This window comes from Podarcis bocagei, assembly GCF_964188305.1.
Source record: "Podarcis bocagei genome assembly, chromosome: 16".
NCBI classification, from domain to species: Eukaryota; Metazoa; Chordata; class Lepidosauria; order Squamata; family Lacertidae; genus Podarcis; species Podarcis bocagei.
In genome coordinates this window covers 31,422,626-31,442,481 of record NC_138142.1, presented here as the reverse complement: position 1 = coordinate 31,442,481, position 19,856 = coordinate 31,422,626, and the positions used below count along the sequence as shown (strand labels likewise).

General features: G+C 48.3%; 1 protein-coding gene and 1 long non-coding RNA gene across 4 annotated transcripts; one reads left to right on the top strand and one right to left on the bottom strand.

Moving 5' to 3' along the window:
* Nucleotides 1–1,986: 1,986 nt before the first annotated feature.
* Nucleotides 1,987–3,614, bottom strand: LOC308576244. The gene is made up of 2 exons (XR_014003160.1): nucleotides 3,248–3,614; nucleotides 1,987–2,317 (listed from the first exon to the last, which is right to left on the bottom strand). It is a non-coding gene; the product is annotated as an uncharacterized lncRNA (long non-coding RNA).
* A 3,502-nt stretch (nucleotides 3,615–7,116) lies between these two features.
* Nucleotides 7,117–19,328, top strand: LOC308575484 (actin, alpha cardiac muscle 1-like). Of its 3 annotated transcripts, XM_081174221.1 has the most exons (7): nucleotides 7,117–7,182; nucleotides 9,246–9,386; nucleotides 12,673–12,997; nucleotides 14,339–14,500; nucleotides 15,608–15,799; nucleotides 17,958–18,139; nucleotides 18,846–19,328. In XM_081174221.1, exons 2-7 carry the CDS (start codon nucleotides 9,258–9,260, stop codon nucleotides 18,987–18,989), a joined length of 1,134 nt encoding a protein of 377 aa, XP_081030347.1. In that variant the 5' UTR covers nucleotides 7,117–7,182; nucleotides 9,246–9,257; the 3' UTR covers nucleotides 18,990–19,328. The 3 variants fall into 3 exon arrangements, with proteins under 3 accessions (XP_081030347.1, XP_081030348.1, XP_081030349.1); XM_081174222.1 differs by lacking the exons at nucleotides 7,117–7,182; nucleotides 9,246–9,386 and adding an exon at nucleotides 10,835–10,891; XM_081174223.1 differs by lacking the exons at nucleotides 7,117–7,182; nucleotides 9,246–9,386 and adding an exon at nucleotides 12,558–12,577.
* Nucleotides 19,329–19,856: the final 528 nt, after the last annotated feature.

Genomic DNA, 19,856 nt, shown 5'->3' with positions numbered 1-19,856 from the left:
TCAGAATAGACCCACTGAATTTAATGAGCATGACTACCTTGAGTTCATTAATTGCAACTGGTCAAGTCTTTGCAAGACTAGCATTGGATAAAACCCTACATTGACCATTGTCTGGGGAGGGATTGGTTCTACCTTCCTTATTCCACTCTCCAGCTCTGAGAGGACTTTTGGGCGTGTAAATACTAACACTGTCAGCTTTGGGTACTACTTTTGGATGTGGAAGTTATTAGATAGCTTTACTTGACCTTTGGGTGATCTTTATGCTCACTTACAATATGGCCTACATTAAACTGTTAATTGTTGGTGGGGGGGTTTTCTAGTGTTAATGCTGTAGTCATATTATTTTACTTTTTTATTATGGATTGTAACTGTATGACTATTTAGCCTTTTTTAAAAAAAAATGTGAACGACAAATACATTTGTGGAAAATAGGGTATATAAATAAATTGACTATGACATCATTCATTCTGTTACTGCTAGCCGTTTTACTCCTAAATATCCACACTATTCAATTATCGATATTCTAAATGGGGGGGGGAATCACCAACTGGGTGTCTGTAAAGACCTTCATTAGTGCCTCAAACCCTGAGCTTTCATTATTATCCTTTTTAAAGTACCATATTGGCCCGAATATAAGCAGCACCCAAATACAGTATAAGCTGCACCTTTAAAATTCAAGGGGGGAAATAAAAAAAGACAATCCCCTAATAAATGTGTCCCTAAGTCGATCCTGGGAAATGTAGTTTCTCCCAAGTGGTGTTTCAATAGTTTCCCTGTGGGCTTCTTGGACGTGGCACCAGCGGGAGGTGGTAAGAGACCTCTTTCTCTTCCCTGCTCCTGTTTTCCCCCAGATTGTGTCAGCAGCAGTAGCCAGGCATGTGGGGCAGGAAAAAGGGGTTTGGAGGGTGAGTGGGTGGGTGGGTGGGAGGGAAGGAAAGGGTATTGGAGGAGCAGGGGGCAGGCAGGGAGGCTTATGGGGAGATAAGGGAGGGAAGCTTGGGGATTAGGGCTGCAGCTGGTGGCCTCCAGTTCAAATTCAGATTAGCTCAAAAACAAGCAAAGTTATTTTTCACTTTTGCACAGGAAGGGGAATAGCATGGCTTATTTCTGATGCAACCGTTTCAGGAGGTGGGGGTCACCTATCACTGCTTTGCAACCTTAGGGCTACATTCACATTGAACAGACATCTGTGCCTTTGAAACACAAAAAAAATGTTGTGCTCAAAATACTTTTGTCTTCAGGGCAAGTTCCATGGTCTGCAACTGACCTGTGCTCGGGGGAGCGGTGGATGGGCTGCGCGCCATGGCCCGCGCTCCCAGTTGCGTGGGGGGGGGGGGGAGAGCTGTGCTGCTTTGCCAGCGGCCTCCCCCCCCCCTTCCCACGGCTCAAGGGAAGTTTGGGAGCAGCAGGCGGGCTGCACGCCATGGCCCAAGCTCCCGGGCTGTTTGCTTGGTGGTGGGGGAGCCACTCTGCTTTGCTGGCAGTGTAAGGTCGCGAATATAAGCCCCACTTTAACTTTTCACTGTCAGAATTTGCCCCCCCCCCCAATGTTTTTTAGTGATTCTTATTTTCAATTGTAAGCTGCTTTGATTCCCATCGGGGGGAAAGACAGGGTATCAATAAATTAATAATAACAAGAGATGCAAGTTTGCTTGCGCTCCTCAGAGGAAGCACATACAGTGGTACCTCGGGTTACAAACTTAATTCGTTCCGGAGGTCTATTCTTAACCCGAAACCGTTCTTAACCTGAGGCGTGCTTTCGCTTATGGGGCCTCCCGCTGCCGCCAGCGTGCAATTTCCGTTCTCATCCTGGGGCAAAGTTCTCAACCTATGGGACTACTTCCGGGTTAGTGGAGTTTGTAACCCGAAGTGTTTGTAACGTGAGGTACCACTGTAGATAACTGTGCACCAATTTATTTGGGATGTTTCAAAGTATAATTCTATGTGTTCTGCCAACAGTTAACAAGAGATAAAAGAGGACACAAGTACAGGAATGTAACAGGATTTATTGTAACAGATTTAAGTCTCCGGAGTGCTGCCATCTTGAACTACATCCTCTGTGATGGCTGGGAAGCAGCAGAGAGTCTATTTCAGGACATTGGTCCCCATGGAAGATTGGCCTTGGAGAGAACTCTTCCCTGGAATGGAGGAAGCCATGCATCTGGGGAGGAAGTAGCACCTGTGCTTCAGGGCTGATGAGGGTTGGTCCACTCTTCCTTCCTCATTCTCTGGTCTTGTAGCTTTCCAAGTTCTTCAGGATCCAGCCTGATGGGACCAGGAATGCTATGAAGAAGGTGGTCAGGCCAATAACCGTCTCCTGTGCAAGAGAAGACAAAAGCAGCAGCGCTTAGCCCTGAGACTTGAGGGAAGGAAGGATCAGCAGCAAGCAGATGCCCCAGGGCTAGATCCAATCCTCTAAATGCCAGCACTAGAGATAAGAGTGTCTAGTGACGATTTGCATAATCAAAGAAACAACCACAGCTGAAGGTACTACATGTGAAAACACTATAATGCTTAAAAATAAATTTTAAAAATCAGACATGGCTGTTCACATCTCCAGCTACACGACACCACTGAGAGCTGACAGAGAACACAGGAAGCAAGAGGTTACTGAATTACTTGGTAGGCCCAAAAGTCTCTCTGTAACAAATGACATCTATAAAAGCTCTGTGTTATATGCATTATGCAAACATTCCCACCCTCCTCACACCACCCATCATTTAGGTGCCCAGATACTCACAACCTGCCTGCACTGCAGTCCACAAGGGACGTCTGTCCTCACTCACCCTCAATCTCTAGCCCAACTTCAACTCCTTCCTAGCAGCAAGCTTGATTGATACACATCATTCCACCCAACCAAACACCTTTCAATGACCAATCTTTCAATGACCACGACTGTTTAAAGGGGCACGAGAACTGCTTTAGATGCGGAGCACAGGAAGGGCCTACGCTGAATACCAGCCACACGTCTAACGTGTCTGTATCCCTCCCACCCACCTCGTTTTTTGAACAGCACAAGATCAGCTCCCCAACTGCACACTAATACAAATATCATTTTATTTGGAATAATTTATGATTTACGTAACCCATTTCCATGAGAAGCGGCGGTGGTCCGCGCCACCTTTTTTCTGGGAAGCTTTTCCTCCTGGTTCTATATTTCTGTTACGTTTTCTCGTCTCCAATACTGTATTTTTTTTTTAAACGGAATCCTCCTCCTCCCCATAACCCTCCCCCTGTGCCCCCTTACCACGGGCCCTATAGGATCCTTGGGGGCCTTAGCAGTGACGCCTCTGGCAGGCTGGGGAGCCAGGCTGGGCAGCCTGAGCGCCGCTCTTCTCAGCAACTGCAGGGACATGATGAGGCCGAGAGATGCAACCTTCCTCCTCTCCTCCGGTACGAAGCAAGAACAAGATGGCGACTGACCATAGAGCTCTAATAGGAGCCGGGACTTCCGTTATAAACGAGATCGGCAGCCGCCATTGGCCAACGTAATGATTCCATAGAGGAAAAAATAGAGCGGCTCATAAAGTCAGAGCCCCAAACTTCCGGGAGGGGAGGAACGCCGCCATCTTGGCTTATATGGAATGGTGCCGCTCTATTCCTTAGCACCTCTGTGGTGAAATGCTCATGTGCTTTGGAATCTGAAAAAATCAGCTCCGGCGGCGGTATCACTCTAGCCCTATACATCTCTATGGAAAACCCTCCCCTCCCAGTATACCGGAAGTGCCGTTAGCACCGTGTTAGTACTGCGCCCTCTTGCAGACATGATAGAAGGGGCGGGGGAGTGGCTTCAGAAAAGGGCAGCCAGAAAGGCGACGTCACGTTACGTAGGAAGTGGCGCGAGATCTACGAAGCAGAGAGCTTTGCTAAGAGTCCTGTACAGTAGTTGTGTCTTAGCCGCTCTCCTGCGGTGGTCGCTTCCTTTCCATGTCTTCCCACAATGCATTGCTTCGATTGCCATTCGTCTAGCCATGCCTACAATACACTTAATTACATATTCCTATTCGTTTATTTTATCAAATATATATCCCTGATTTTAGTTGAGATTCCTGCATTGGAGGGAGATGGGCTAGATGGTCCTTGGGGTCCCTTTAAACTCTATGATTCAGGGGCAGAGCACTTGCTTTGTACAAAAAAACTTCAGACTGAGCCTCTGTCGTTTCCTGCTCGGGCGAGGAGAGACGCCTGTGGACGCAGCTGCTGCCAGTCAGTGTGGATGCTGCTGAACTAGATGGAGCATTTATTTGATTCACTTTAAGACCGTTTCCTTTGTTCCTACTTAATGCAGTCCTTCATTCAGAACCATGAGGACTGGACTCTTAGTTTTTCTTTTCAGGGGAACGACTGCAGCTCATTGGTTTGCATGTTGGACATCTCCAGGCAGGGGTTCGGAAAGTTTTCTGCTCTATAACTCTGGTGAGTTACAGCCACCTGTCAACAGTACAGAGCCAGCAGTGCCAAAGTGACCTCCCTGGGGTACCAAGCCTGGGCGGTGTGTATGGAGGGCCTGCGCTGCCCGGATGACAAGACCCCCCCTCTCAGCCTCAGTTATGTGATCAATTATGTGAAAGGAAAGCAATACATTTGGCACCAGCTTAGCTGCAGGAGTTGCCGGAAGGAGGCATGCAAGGTGCCATCCAACCAGCCTAGGGACTCCACTTCAGATTTGTGTAGGGTTTCCCTTCTTAGCCTTTTCTTCTCCTGAATGTACCCTGCAAGGCTGCAGAGGTTTAGGATCAGAGTCTTCCTTGCAGGAGATTCCCCAGGGTCTCCAGGAAAGACTGGGAATGTCTCCTGTCTCAAACCCTGGAGAACTGCTGCCAGTCAGTGTAGACAATACAGATCAAGATGGACCAGTTCTCACCTGAGCAGGCTCCCAGCCCATGCACACATCAGGTTAGGATTTTGCATTGATCACAATTTGCCGAAAGCCTGACCTTGCTTATGTCCATAGTGCTGTTCCACAAAGCAAGTGTGGAGGTTCCCTTCTTTGACTGGCCCCCACCCAGACCCTGTTCCATCCTTCCCAGCCATAGATGGGAATCAAGGTGCCACTTTCCCACACAAACTTTCCCACATAAGGGCTGGATGGATCTCACTTAGCTATTCCTGGCTCATCCTCCGCGGTCGGTTTCATCAGGATGCTCCAGGCGGCTCCTTGACTTTTCGCCCTCGGCCACTTGCTCTCTGTCCGTCTCCCACCTCCCTCTCCACCTTATGCTGGAAGCACCATGGGGGGGACTCAATATGCTTTAACCCCTTTATGTGAGGACAAACAAGGAGGACCCTGTGGCTAGGAGTGGGTGGATCTGTTAATTCTGGATTCTGTTTCTCACTTCTCCACTCTTAAGTCCTATTCTCCACATTTCCACATCAGTGTGCGCGTTCCTTAAAGGCAAGTCCTTGTGAAAACGTGGCAGCATTTTAGTGTGGATTTCTCCTCTCTTGCTATGACATTTTGCCCAATATATACCTTTATGGCAAATCAATTCCCGCTTTTAATGCACTTTTCACTAATATATGCACTTGGCTGGGCTGCAGAAGTGCATCTTGGGAAATGCAGATTTCAGAGTATTTTGGGAGCAGAGAGGGCAACCAGATTCACTGCATCCCCTTTCCTTGGGGGGCAATGGAGGACCCTGAGGCCAAGAACACACGTTCCTTGGCACTGCCCAGCGGACGTGGTACTGGAACTTATCCATGTAAACACAGCTTGCATCGTGAGCCCTAGGCTTCTGATGGTGGCATCTCTTGGGCTGCCTTCTCACTCGCACCCCCCCCCCCATTTGCTCTTTTAAAAAATGCTGGAGCAGCAGAAGCCCAGGCCAGCTGACTAGCAGAGGCCTCCCTTGGTGAAAGGAGGAGGATTAGCAGCTTTGTAGAGGCCTCCGGTTAGCCTCAGTCAATGCCACTCAAACACAGGAGGGGAAAGCTTTGCATCATGATCCACCTCTGCAGTCTGAAGCGAAGGAGTTCAGAGGATGCACTCAGCATTAGGCATGCAGGTAGGAACATAGGAATCTACCTTATGCTGAGTCAGACCAGTCTAGCTCAGAATTATCTGCATTCATGGATTGGGAGTTTCAGGCAGCCCTACCTAGAGATGTCATTGTGGAATGAACCCCTATTCTCTTCACAGAGCTACAATTCCCCAAGTTTCCTATGAAGACAGATTGATTGCTCAAGCACTCTGGGAATTATATCTTTCTGTGAATAGGAATACAGTGGTACCTCAGGTTAAGAACTTAGTTTGTTCTGGAGGTCCGTTCTTAACCTGAAACTGTTCTTAACCTGAAGCACCACTTTAGCTAATGAGGCCTCCCGCTGTCGCCGTGCCGCTGCCACATGATTTCTGTTCTCATCTTGAAGCAAAGTTCTTAACCCGAGGTACTATTTCTGGGTTAGTGGAGTCTGTAACCTGAAGCGTCTGTAACCTGAAGCGTATGTAACCTGAGGTACCACTGTAGGGAGCCTTCTCTAACTACTTTCAGCACTCCTAACAAACTACAGTTCCCAGAATTATCGGGGGGGGGGACCAGATTGTTTGAAGTGCTTTAAAACCTAAAAAAACACACCTTTCCCCCTCTCTTTGGAGAGGAGGTAGAGAGCTGCTTCTGGTCCACAGGCCACGGGCTGCCCACTTGCATCTAAAAATAAGACCCCTGAGCAAAGTGCCTCCATCTCTCGCAATCCGAAGGCAGCAAATGGATCTTTACAGATTGCTCTGAATGTAAATGAATTCCCAGGTCTGTGTGTCACAGCCGTAAATGGCTGGGGAATGGCTTTTGCCATGGTTACTGCAAGCAGGGGGTCTGGACCGTACCCCCCCCCCACTCTTGGCCTTGCAAGTGTCTGCAAAACAGAGATGGGAGAAGGAGGGAGGCCAGACTGGTGAGGGGTGGGAGGTAAGCAGGTGGGGTCTGGCTTCCCCCAGCAGCTGAGCCATAAATGCCCATGAAAGGCACAAGTGACAGGTGGCCTGGAATGTGTCCAAATATGGAATGCATGAAACGTCCCTTTCAACCCCTGCGGGGGAAGGAGGCAGAGGGTGAGAGAGGCCGCCAGGAGCAGAGGGGAGGGGAGGAGTAAGGCCAGTGGGAGTTTAGGGGTATAAAGGACTGGACCCTGTGAGCCAAGCCTGACTGCTCTTTGCTTCCTTTCTCTGGGCTGCTGCAGGAACTGGTGAGTACCCCCAGAGCAGCCGACACTGACTGTAAGCTCTTTGGGGCAGAGACTCCAGCTGTGTACACAGCATACATTTAAAGTGTGTTCCTCCTCCCCGCCTTGCAAAGAATCCTGGGAATTGTCGTCTACCCCTTCACAGAGCAACAATTCCGAGCACCCTTAACAAATCACAGTTCCCAGGCTTATTGGAAGTGTGGAGAAACATGCTTTGAATGTATGCAGGGCTGGGTGAGACAGAACTGCTTGTAGGAAGATCAGAAGCTGCCTTATGTTGAGTCCATTTGTCTCAGAAGTGTCCATACTGCCTGGCAGTGGCTCTCCAGGATCTCAGACAGGGGTCTCCCCCTGCCTTACCTGGATACGCTGGGGATTGGACTTGAGACCTTGAGACAGGCAGATGCTCTGTGACGGAACTAAGTGCCTTCCTCCCCTGGAAAGCCACTGCCAGTCATAGTGAAAAGGAATAGCAGGCCAGGTATGGTCACCTCTACAAAGGATAATGTGGACCTGGGGAAATGGCAACTAAAAGGACAAAAACGCCAAGCATCTTTCCCCATGATCATTTTTAGTTAGGTTTTTTTGGGTGGGATGCAAGTTACGGGAGGATACGGCTGAGAGGGGTATATGATTATGCATGGTGGGCAGAAGTTGTAGAGGGGGATGTTTTTCTGCCTCTCTTAAGACACACTTAAACTCGTGGGCATCCCGTAATTGCCACGCCATGACTCAATGTTGGCAGATTCGGGGCAGGCAAAAGGAAGGACTTATTCACACGCCGCGCAGTTCAACTGTGGAATTTGCTCGCCCAAGGGACAGTGATGGCCACCATCTTGGCTGGCTTTAAAAGGGGATTGGACCAATGACTGGAGAAGGATGCCAATGGTCTCTGAATACCAACTCCTGGGAATTGCAAGCAGGGAGAGAGAGCTTGGGTCCTTTTTGCGAGTTTCCCAAAGGCATCTGCTTTGGCTGCGAGAACAGAATGCTGGACTTTGTGGGTCTTTGGCCTGATCCAGCATCCAGGCTCTTCTGTTCTTCACATTCAATGCATGGCATCTCCCGTTGAAAGGATCCCAGCGGAAAACCTCTGCCTATGGCCGTGGTGAGCTGCCAGCAGCAGGAATAGGCAGCATTGCTCTAGTCTAGAATTTGGAACCAACTTTCTCCCGCCGCCGCCATGGATTGCAGCTACAGCTGTCTGGCGTGTACGCTTAAAATGTTTGCTTTCTGCCAAGCGGAAAGCTGAGGAAGCTTTCTATTTGGAAATGCAATCTGCTTGCGTCCCGGACTGGAAAGTATCCAGATTGATTCTAGCTTTTCTGGGTTTTACCATTGTAGAGGAAACTCTATGAGCTGTCTCCAATATTAGTCCTACTCAGAGTAGATCCATTGAAATTCATCAGCATGGCTAAGAGCTTATCCACACTTCCTCTTGTCCTGCTGCTCCTCCCTGCCCCACCCCCCAGCTGCAATTCGGATTCCCCCCAGATTGCTGTTTTCCCTGATATATCGCTAAAGAGCAGCTTTTTGCTTGGAAATGAGTGGGGCTGGGGGCAACCCATGCTTTCTAGGCAGAACACCAGCGGAAGTGTGGATGAGCTCTAACTTAGGTCCATTGATTTTAATAGGTCTACTCAAAGTAGAATTTAGTTGGTTCACACCCTATGAGTTTATTCTATAAGAGGGAGGAAAACCAGGGCAAACAACCCCTTCCCCCTTCCTGAATCCTAAAGTTCACGCAGGAGAAAAGGAATCAGATGGAATCTGGGAGGGATTTCCAACCAGTGATGTATTCGCTAATTTGCTAGACCTTGCAATTTAAAAAAAAAAATTTGAATTACGTGTTCTCAGCGACCGTGTTTCATGTGCCGTTTAATGGCCCGCCATTAGGTCTCAAGTTTGGGTCCTGAAATTTCAGGGTATGGGATGCTCTAGACCTGGCAACACTTGCCCCACATAGATATGGCACAGAAGGACTGCTGTCAGGGGGAGAAAAGAGATGAGGTCAGTGTGAGTCACTTCCAGAATGTAACCCTCGCCACCCATCTCTCATCCCTTAGTGAGCCAGCACCATGTGTGATGACGAGGAGACAACTGCCTTGGTGTGTGACAACGGCTCCGGCTTGGTGAAGGCTGGCTTTGCCGGGGACGATGCTCCCCGCGCTGTCTTCCCCTCCATCGTTGGGCGCCCAAGACACCAGGTAAGGAAGCGGTGGCTGCAAGGCTCTGTTTGGTCCCCACTTGCACTATTCATTTAAAGCAGAGCCCTGCCACTAAAGTCACAACTTCCCCGCAATAATCCCGGGGAGTTCAGTTTGTGAAGGGTGCTAAGAATTGTTAGGAGAGACCCTCTTCCCCCTTGCAGAACTACAATTCCCAGAGCTCCCTGATTGGCTGTTAAACCACTCTGGAAATGGTAGCTTATTGTGGCATTCATGGTGATTTGTGCTTATGGTGTTATCAGGGCGGTTATACAAACGATCTTGCTTTCAATCGTGTTTGTGCCTGCCAAAGTTTTGGGGAAGCCACGCTGCTTCGTATCCAATCAATACACGTTCTGTAACTTCCCCCTGCAATCCTGTATCTTTTTGTATTACAAAATGTACTGTGGGGAATTGTTGTTTTCCTCTTTCCTTTTGTTGTGCCTCTCCATACAGCAATAGCACGTTATCGTTGGCCAGGATGGTTTAACAACCAATCCTCCTTTTCCAGGGAGCTCTGGGAATTGTAGCTCTGGGAGGAGAGTAGAAGGTCTCCTAAGAGCTCTTGAACTCCCAGGTTTCTTTGGGGCTCGAAGCCGTGACCGTTGAAAGTGATGTGGTGCTGCCTTCAGTGCAGTCTCTGCTGCTCCCTAGGGCAGGAGTGAAGTTTCTGGAGAAAGAAAGAAGAAGTGCTGTTTCACACGCCACAGAGGAGGCGGCGATAGTCCCCAATTTAGCTGGCTTTGAAAGGGGACTAGGCAAATTCATGGAGGATAACACAAGTGATGGCTCCTAACCACAATGGCTATGTTCTCCCTCCACGGTTAGGGGTCTCCTTAGCGCCCTTAAGAACATGGGTAGGCAAACTAAGGCTCAAGGGCCGAATCTGGCCCAATTGTCTTCTCAATCCGGCCTGCGGCCGGTCCGGGAATCAGTGTGTTTTTACATGAGTAGAATGTGTCCTTTTATTTAAAATGCATCTCTGGGTTATTTGTGGGGCAACAGAATTAGTTCATTTTTCTTCTTCAAAATATAGTCCAGCCTCACACAAGGTCTGAGGGACAGTGTGCTTCTATTTAAAATGCATCTCTGGGTTATTAGTGGGGCATAGTAATGTGTTCATTTCCCCCCCTTCAAAATATAGTCTGGCCCCCCACAAAGTCTGAGGGACAGTGGACTGGCCCCCTGCTGAAAAAGTTTGCTGACCCCTGCTTAAGAAGCTGCAGCTCCCAAGGTTCCTTGGAGGAAGCCATGACTCTTAACGTGGTATCTTAGCGCCTTAAATATACGTGTGAATGTGGCCCTTGAGGAAACATTGCAGACCAACTATTAAAAGCTGAATTATGTGCGGGCGGCTGAGTAGGAAAAACACCACCACCAGTTTTAGAAAGCTTCAGAATGCACCTGCAAACCCGCCCACCCCACACCGGTCTGGAGGGGGACACCCTGAGGAGAGAGCAAGGATGTGGGTGGCCTTCCCTTTGGAGTCCTCCACCACCAGCCATGTATATGACCTTACAGGCAGCCTGTCGGAGATCACCCCCAGAACAGCAGGGGTCTCCCTGACAAATTCCAACCCAGGCAATTAAGAGATCATTTGCCTCTTGGCTTTCCAATGGGATCCTGTTTCCTCCTGAGGTGAAGTTATGCTCTTAAACAGCTGCTAGGCCAAAGCTCAGAAGGCAAAGAGCATTTGGGAGCCAGGGCATAAGGGTCAATGGCAAGGGGAGAAAGAGAGCCTGTCACGCCCTCCAACATTTCTCCAAGGAAAATAGGGATGTCCTAGTCAACAACAACAACAACTTTATTATTTATACCCCTCCCGTCTGACAGGGTTGCCCCAGCCACTCTGGTGGCATCCAATATATATAAAAAACAAAATAAAACATTAAACATTTTTTAAAAAACCTTCCCTATACAGGGCTGCCTTCAGATGTCTTCTAAAGGTTGTATAGTTACTTATCTCCTTGGCTTGGGGTTTGCATAACTCCATCCCCTCCAACATTTATCTGATGAAAATAGGGACGTCCTAAGGAAAAGCTGGACATTCCGGGATCAAATCAGAAACCAGGACAGCTTCTGTAAATCCAAGACTGTCCCTGGAAAATAGGGGCACTTGGAGGGTCTGGTCTCCCTCCCCCCCCCCTCTCTCTCTCTCTCACACACACACACACACAGAGAGAGGATGCTTCAAGTTTCAGACACTATGTTTATTGAGCCTACATCCTGATTTGCTTTGTACAAAGTTCCGCAGGGAGATGTATTTTGGTAGAAAGCTGCGGTATAAATTCCAACAATAATAACAATAACTAACAATAATAATTTCAATATTTTAGTTATCATCGAGTAACAAGGAGTTACTCAGCTGAATATGAGTGTAAGAAAAAGAACAAGAAATTGTCAGTTATTTCACTTTTACTGTCATCCTAATCTTAGCTGTAAAATTAATTGCTATTGCAGTAGGAACATAGAGACAAAATAAGTTGCCTTCTACAGAGCCAGACAGTTGGCCTATATAAACAGTTGTCTACACTGGCTGCTAGCAACTTTCCAGTGTTTTAGGCACGCAGTCTCTCCTGGCCCTGCCTGGAGATGCCACAGGGGAGTGAACCTGGGACCTTCTGCATGCCAAGCAGGTGTTCTGCCACTGAGCTACAGCCCTTATTATTGCCCTAGAAAGGACAAGGCACCCAAATGACTTGGCCGGCCTTGAATGCTCTGTACCCTTTTGGGCAGGAGGAAGCACCATTCCCTGCTCCCTTTAAGGGGATGATTGGGAGAACAGAATCCAGATTGGAGGGCAGTGTTTCTACCCCCCCCCCCGAAAAACCCCACCTGTGTTTATTTTGCTTGAAATTAAGCACCAGAAAGCCTAGGGAGGATTAGCTGTGGTGACCAGTACCCACTGGGGCTGGAAGGCAGGGAGCCCAACAGTGGCTGGAGCCAGAGCCAATAATAATAATAATAATAATAATAATAATAATAATAATAATAATAATAATAATAATTTATTTATACCCCGCCCATCTGGCTGAGTTTCCCCAGCCACTCTGGGCGGCTGAGCCAATGGCAGATGGAGCCAATTAATTCTGGTTTTGCCCCCATCCTTCTCCCCACTGCTGCATTCTACAAGGGCCACACAAGGGCCACACAGAGACTAAGGAGGCAGAGCCACCCCCTGGACAAGACAGGTGAGGGCTGGACCGAAGGCAGGCTGGTTTGGCAACAGTCTAGCTCTCCCTAAAGGACCACCCTCTCTTGAGTCCCTGCTCTCGCTTGCTTCCAGGGCGTCATGGTGGGCATGGGTCAGAAAGACTCCTACGTGGGAGACGAGGCCCAGAGCAAGCGAGGCATCCTGACCCTGAAATACCCCATCGAGCACGGCATCATCACCAACTGGGATGACATGGAGAAGATATGGCACCACACTTTCTACAACGAGCTGCGCGTGGCCCCCGAGGAGCACCCCACCCTGCTTACCGAGGCCCCCCTCAACCCCAAAGCCAACCGGGAGAAGATGACCCAGATTATGTTTGAAACCTTCAACGTGCCTGCCATGTATGTGGCCATTCAGGCAGTGCTCTCTCTCTATGCTTCTGGCCGTACCACTGGTAAGTGTGTATGTGTGCGCGTCTGTGCGTGCTGTGCGTGCTGTGGGGGGCCGAAATCAGCAAAATTGTTGGTTGACCCCCCCCCCCCTTGGGACCAAGAGGCAGGGGTAAACATGTTTTCGATGGATTAATGAATGGCATGAACATGCCAGCTGCTTCCAGACCAGCTGTTTATTAAGCACTGGGTAGCTTAATAAGTGGGTAGGTTAGAGGATGGGTAGGCAAACTAAGGCCCGGGGGCCAGATCTGGCCCAATCACCTTCTAAATCTGGCCCGCGGATGGTCCAGGAATCAGTGTGTTTTTACATGAGTAGAATGTGTCCTTTTATTTAAAATGCATCTCTGGGTTATTTGTGGGGCAAAGGAATTCGTTCATTTTTCTTCTTCAAAATATAGTCCAGCCCCCCACAAGGTCTGAGGGACAGTGGACCAGCCCCCTGCTGAAAAAGTTTGCTGACCCCTGGGTTAGAGTATGGTGCTGATAATGCCAAGGTGGGACAGCTGCATATTCCTGTATTGGAGAGGGCTGGATGAGATGACCCTCTGTGTCCCTTCCAACTCTATGATTAATTCATCCTGACTTGTTTGCAGGGAGATTGTGTGCTGTTTAATGAGCAATTTACATTTGTTGCTCCTCTTGCTTTCTCCTCGCATTCATTCCTTGCTCCGGCTACTTTTGCCTCTGGCCCCAAGACCTCCAGAAAGGAACGAGGTCCTCAGACTAAAAATGGTTCCCCACCTCTATGCTTTGGCAGGGGTCGCCAAACTTTTAGGACCAGCGGGTACATTTCATTTGTGCCAGTCACAAAACAGTAGCTACTATGCGGGGGTGGGGGTGGGGCATAACACAAAATGGCTGCCATGGCGAGTGTGCCATAACACGAAATTAGAGAGACCCTGGCAACCATGAGAAGTCAGCTATGTCCTGCTGGTCCTGATTCTGGAGATCACGCAGTATTGATTTTACACACAATCGCATGCACAATGCTGCTGTTTCTGTCTAACAGGAACATAGAGCATTCCTCAGTACCAGGGAAAATATACAAGGTGACCCCACCACTCGTTGTTTCTTATAAATTGCTTAGAAGGCACATTTGACCCCTTGCTTTCTAGGAGGGCAAGAAAGCTCAGGCTGGAGCACCATGGTACTTGTGTGGGTGCTGGGTTGGCAACCCCTGCTCTAAGGTATTGTGGCAACTGTTAACTGGCAGCTATCTGGCATGCATTCACCACATAAGGCCAGCCAGGCTAAAGGCCCCCAGCCAAGAGGCTGTCTTGTGGGACACCTAGCAGCTTCCTCTCTCTCCAGCTCCCTACCAACTCAGGTCTCCTCTTCTGTAGGAATTGTACTGGATTCTGGAGATGGCGTTACCCACAACGTCCCCATCTATGAGGGCTACGCCTTGCCCCATGCCATACAGCGCTTGGATCTGGCTGGCCGCGACCTCACCGACTACCTGATGAAGATCCTAACCGAGCGTGGCTATTCCTTTGTCACCACTGGTAAGAGAACTGCTACGTGGTACCGCTTTAATTCTTTAGCCAGGGTCTGCTTGAGTCTACTCCCTGCACCGGCCAAGAGCATTGTTCATGCCATTTGAAAACAAATGCCTTAACTCTGACCCCATGTGTGCTATACACATACTGTAGAGCAGTATCATACTGCTTTGAACAATCAGGGTTTCACCCAAAGAATCCTGGGAGGTGTAGTTTGTTAAGGATGCTGAGAGTTGTTAGGAGACCCCTATCGCCCTCACAGAGCTACAGTTCCCAGAGTGGTTTAAACAGTCAATCCTTCCTCCCAGGGAACCCTGGGAATTGGAGCTCTCTGAGAGGAACAAGAATATAATGAATTGAAAAAGATGTTTAAAATAATGTTTGTAAAAAAAACAACCCATAACTTTTCCTTTTTGAGGAACTATAGAGACAGAACGACCCAAACTGTATAGAAATTTATTCATGTATGCGACTACGGCAGCAAGAATGTTACTTGCCCAAAAATGGAAAGAAGAATTCATCCCAGCAAATGAAGAACGGATACAAAAACTTACGGAATATGCAGAAATGGCAAAACTTACCAGGAAAAGAAAACAAAACAGGTTAACAATTTTTTTATAAAAGAATGGAAATGGTTTATAGAAACAAACAAACAAACAAACAAACAAACAAACAAACAAACAAACTGTAAACAGATAAGAACATTGGCTGGATTATTGTAATAACCTGCAGTTTTATAAGAGTACATCTTTAAAGTACATGAATAAATGAGCAAATTAAGTTAATTTGGATATGCCGAAAATATTAAAAATAAATTTAAGGAACTGCAGGAAGAGTAGGAAGGAAGTCAAGCTTTGAAATGTTAAAATGATTGTAAAATTATTGAAATGCATAAAACTAAAAATCATAAAAAAGGAATCTCCTGGCGCTTCTCAGCACCCATAACAAACTGCAGCTCCCAGGGTCCTTTGTGGTGGGGCCACGACTGTTCAAAGCGGTATGATAGTGCTTTAAATCTTGAGTGCAGATGGAGCCTACAGCTGAGCGACAGAACCAGTTCTTCCAAGCTGTGGGCTTCCTCTAATGGATCAAATCCTTCCTGCCTCCCCGCAGCTGAACGGGAGATTGTGCGTGACATCAAGGAGAAGCTGGGCTACGTGGCTTTGGACTTTGAGAACGAGATGGCCACCGCTGCTTCCTCCTCCTCCCTGGAGAAGAGCTATGAGCTGCCTGATGGGCAAGTCATCACCATTGGCAACGAGCGTTTCCGGTGCCCAGAGACCCTCTTCCAACCCTCGTTTATCGGTGAGAAAGTAAGAGCGGGAGCACAGGAGACCTCTCTAGCGGAGACTGCTGCCCCACAGCTCCTATTATGCCAGACCATGGGCTCTGGTGGCTGTGGCTGAAGGGCGTTGGGGGTCTAACAGCATTTGGAGGGCCCACAGACTGACCCAACCATGGGGCTTATAGGTGGGGCAGGGTAATCTGCAACTGGTGGGCTTGTTCTGGAAGAGTGAGGGGTTTGGAGTACCTGAGAAGTCAGCTGCGGCCATAGGTGAGGGATGGGGAGCTTCTGCAAATGTCATCAAGTGGAGGCTTGCTGGCTGGGGCGGCAATTGAGAGATGTGTGAGGGGTTAAGGCATGTCAGTGGCAAAAAGGTCAGTCTTCTCCTTTGAGACCGCTCAGAAAATGTCACACTGGTTTTACTGATGGCGAAAACGTTTACTGACACACGTCAGGAAGTGCAGGGAGCCCAGGGTGGGCGTCTCGATGATACCAGCCTTGACCAGAGAGGGGGGTATCAGGTAGACGCATTCCACTTAAGGATTAGGGCCGAGGCTTTGGCAGCGGGTGGAGAGGAACAGCTGATCGCGCCAGGACAGGGCTCTTCGATGCTCTTTTTTCTACCCCAAAAATAGGCAGGGAAGCGGCAAAATTCCAGGATAGTATCCTCCTTCTCCTAAATGGAGGGGGAAGCATGACCTCCTGCTAAGCAGCTGCTGTAACTTGAGGCCATCACAAAATCCTTTGACTTTTGCCCTTGGCGAAGGATTCTTCTCTGTGGGTCTCCTCACTTTAAAAGATCTTCCAGCCCTTCTTTCTTCAAACTCCTTCCGGTCTTGCAGCACCAGGTGCAGAAGAGATTGCAGGATGTACCCGGGACTAGCATGACAAAGCAGCAGTATGGGCTGTTTCACCTTATTAAAATCAAATCTGGAAGATACTGTGTTCTGTCTCTAGCCCTAATGGGAGCTCACAAGGCCCGTAGGAGCCGGGGGAAAATAAAGAAAACTTGCTTAAAACTAGGCAACTTAGCAATTGCCCTAATAAAGGCACTTCCTGGGAGGTCTTTGAGTGTTGTTGTTTTTAGTAGCCTCTTGGCAATTGCTTTTTCCTGTTTGTTTTCTACTAGGCTAGCTCTCTCTGCTTCTCGTCTGCTGACAGCCTCCACGGTTTCTGTTCTGGCTGTGGAGGCCAGGCTGATCCATCCCTCCTCCACTAGCCTGTTCGCTTGCACAGAATTACTTGTCGCCTGTGGTGACCAGGCATGGTAGTTAAATGCAAGGCTGAACAAGATTGGCTCTCAGAATGAATACAACCATGCCTGTCATGTGCAGAATTATCATTAATTGCCAGCCCTTCACCCTGAGGTCCCCGCGCAGTTTACAGCAATTTAAAACGCAACATTGTTTTGTTGTTTAGTCGTGTCCGACTCTGCGTGACCCCATGGAGCAGCATGCCAGGCACCCCTGTCTTCCACTGCCTCCCACAGTTTGGTCAAACTCATGCTGGTAGCTTCGAGAACACTATCCAATCATCTTGTCCTCTGTCGTCCCCTTCTCCTTGTGCCCTCCATCTTTCCCAGAATCAGGGTCTTTTCCAGGGAGTCTTCTCTTCTCATGATGTGGCCAAAGTATTGGAGCCTCAGCCTCAGGATCTGTCCTTCTAGTGAGCACTCAGGGCTGATTTCCTTAAGAATTGATAGGTTTGATCTTCTTGCAGTCCATGGGACTCTCAAGAGTCTCCTCCAGCACCATAATTCAAAAGCATCAATTCTTCGGCGATCAGCCTTCTTTATGGTCCAGCTCTCACTTCCATACGTCACTACTGATGTATGGCACATACAGGGCACCCAGGATGGACAGGTCATAGTGGAGAGTTTTGACCAAACGTGATCCACCTGGAGCAGGAACTGGCAAGCCACTCCAGTATCCCTGCCAAGAAAACTCCATGGACAAAGACAAAAACGCAACATTAAAAATAGTTTATGGCAACTTGGTATCACAAAAAACAAGGTGGTTCCTGAAAATACACACCTCAGGTGTCAAAGGTCAGGGTAAAGATGTACCTCTGTTTAAGGATACATCCTTTTGTGCCAAATATAGTCAATTAGCATTAAATTAGCCATATACCCTGCTCCCCAGATTTTGCAATCTTGCTCTTTTTTTTTTTTTAACCCAGGCATGGAGTCTGCAGGCATCCACGAAACTACCTACAACTCCATCATGAAGTGTGACATTGACATCCGTAAGGACCTGTATGCCAACAACGTGCTCTCTAGTGGCACCACCATGTACCCTGGCATCGCTGACCGTATGCAGAAGGAAATCACCGCCTTGGCGCCCAGCACCATGAAGATCAAGGTGAGACTGGCAAATAGACAGCAGAATTATTAACATTTGGCATTCCATTCCAACAGATAGGTAAGAGGAAAGCTGTGATAGATTCAGAAGTTACTGGGGTGTTTGTGTGTGTGTGAGGGCAACCAAGATGATCAAGGGTCTGGAAACTAAGCCTTATGGGGAGCACTTGAAGGAGCTGAGTCTGTTTAGCCAGCAAAAGAGGAGACTGAGAGGAGATACGATAGCTATCTTCAAATATCTTAAGGGCTGTCACAAGGAGGAGGGAACATGCTTGTTTTCTCCCTGTATTTAGAAACCTCCAAGGAAGGAGAGTCCACCACCTCTCGTAGGAGTCTGTTCCACTGCTGAGCAGCTCTTACTGTCAGAAAGGTTTTCCAAATGCTTAGTCGGAATCTCCTTTCTTGCAACTTGAAGCTATTGGCTTGAGTCTACCCTCCTCTGCACACCTTCCAGCTTGTCAACATCCTTCTTAAATTGTAGTGCCCAGATGATCCCCTTGTTGGTTCTCCCACCTTTTGGGAAATTGTCAGCAATGCAATGGAGGAATTTGTCAGACCTTACACCCTTGGCAGAGTTTGAGTCCCAACAGATATCGGGGAAGTTGGAAATCCCCCGATTACTATTTCTCTCCTTTTTGAATGTTTGGTAATCTGCTCTAGTAAGGCATCATCCACCCCTGGTTAACTTTCTCACTTCCTCCCTTTAGATCATTGCTCCTCCGGAGCGGAAGTACTCTGTGTGGATCGGCGGCTCCATTTTGGCTTCCCTCTCCACCTTCCAGCAGATGTGGATCAGCAAGCAAGAGTATGATGAAGCCGGGCCATCCATTGTCCACAGGAAGTGCTTCTAAAACGTCTACCCTCCCTGGCTTCTCCATTTCAAGTTCCAGCTGCTGTCCCTTCCTCCCAGATTTCATGGTGGTGCTTATGCCACTGGCTCACACTGCAAGAGCCATTCCTCCTCTTGACTGCCCACCTAACCCCAGCCCTGAGAGGTCTACTCATGAGTATAATGGGAAAAAAATATTTGCAGAAGGCTCTTCTGCTCCTCAGGGTCTTATTTCCATGGAATCATCCCTTCTGCACCACCACATATGGTGCTAGTGTCTCACGTTTGAGTATTTGTCATTACTCCCTCTTTTCTCTCCCCTTCCTGAAACCTTAAAGAATAAAGCAGTTTTACAGTAGAATACTGTGGCTCAGTGTCTTCTGGGGCATTCACAAGACTGGCCCAAGATGTTTTCCTACTTGAGGTGAAGCAGCAAATGGGCTGGTCTTGTACCAAAGGTCAGTCATAAGAAGGGCGCTGCTGGATCAGGTCAATGGCCCATCTAGTCTAGCAATGAGCTTTATGGCTGACCAGGAATTAGAACCTTTGGCTTCCAGCTCCAACACTTGAACCACTACACCAGGGATTCCCAAACTGTGGTCTGCGTGCTTCATTCAGGTGGTCTGTGGCATTGTGTGGCCTTGTGGTTGAAGAAAGGAGATAGCACATCCATCGCATTCTATATGTATACAGTACTGATTTGCAAGGGTATTTTTATTGCTCCCCTGCTTTCTTATATTACGTTTTACTGCATTACGTGGAATACGTGTATTACATTCTATGGAATTCAAACTGCAATACACTAAAAGACAAGAAAGAAAGGAAGCAATGAAACTGCAGCTGAAAATCGTACAGTATCTAGCACAGCACATGAAACTTGATGCAACAG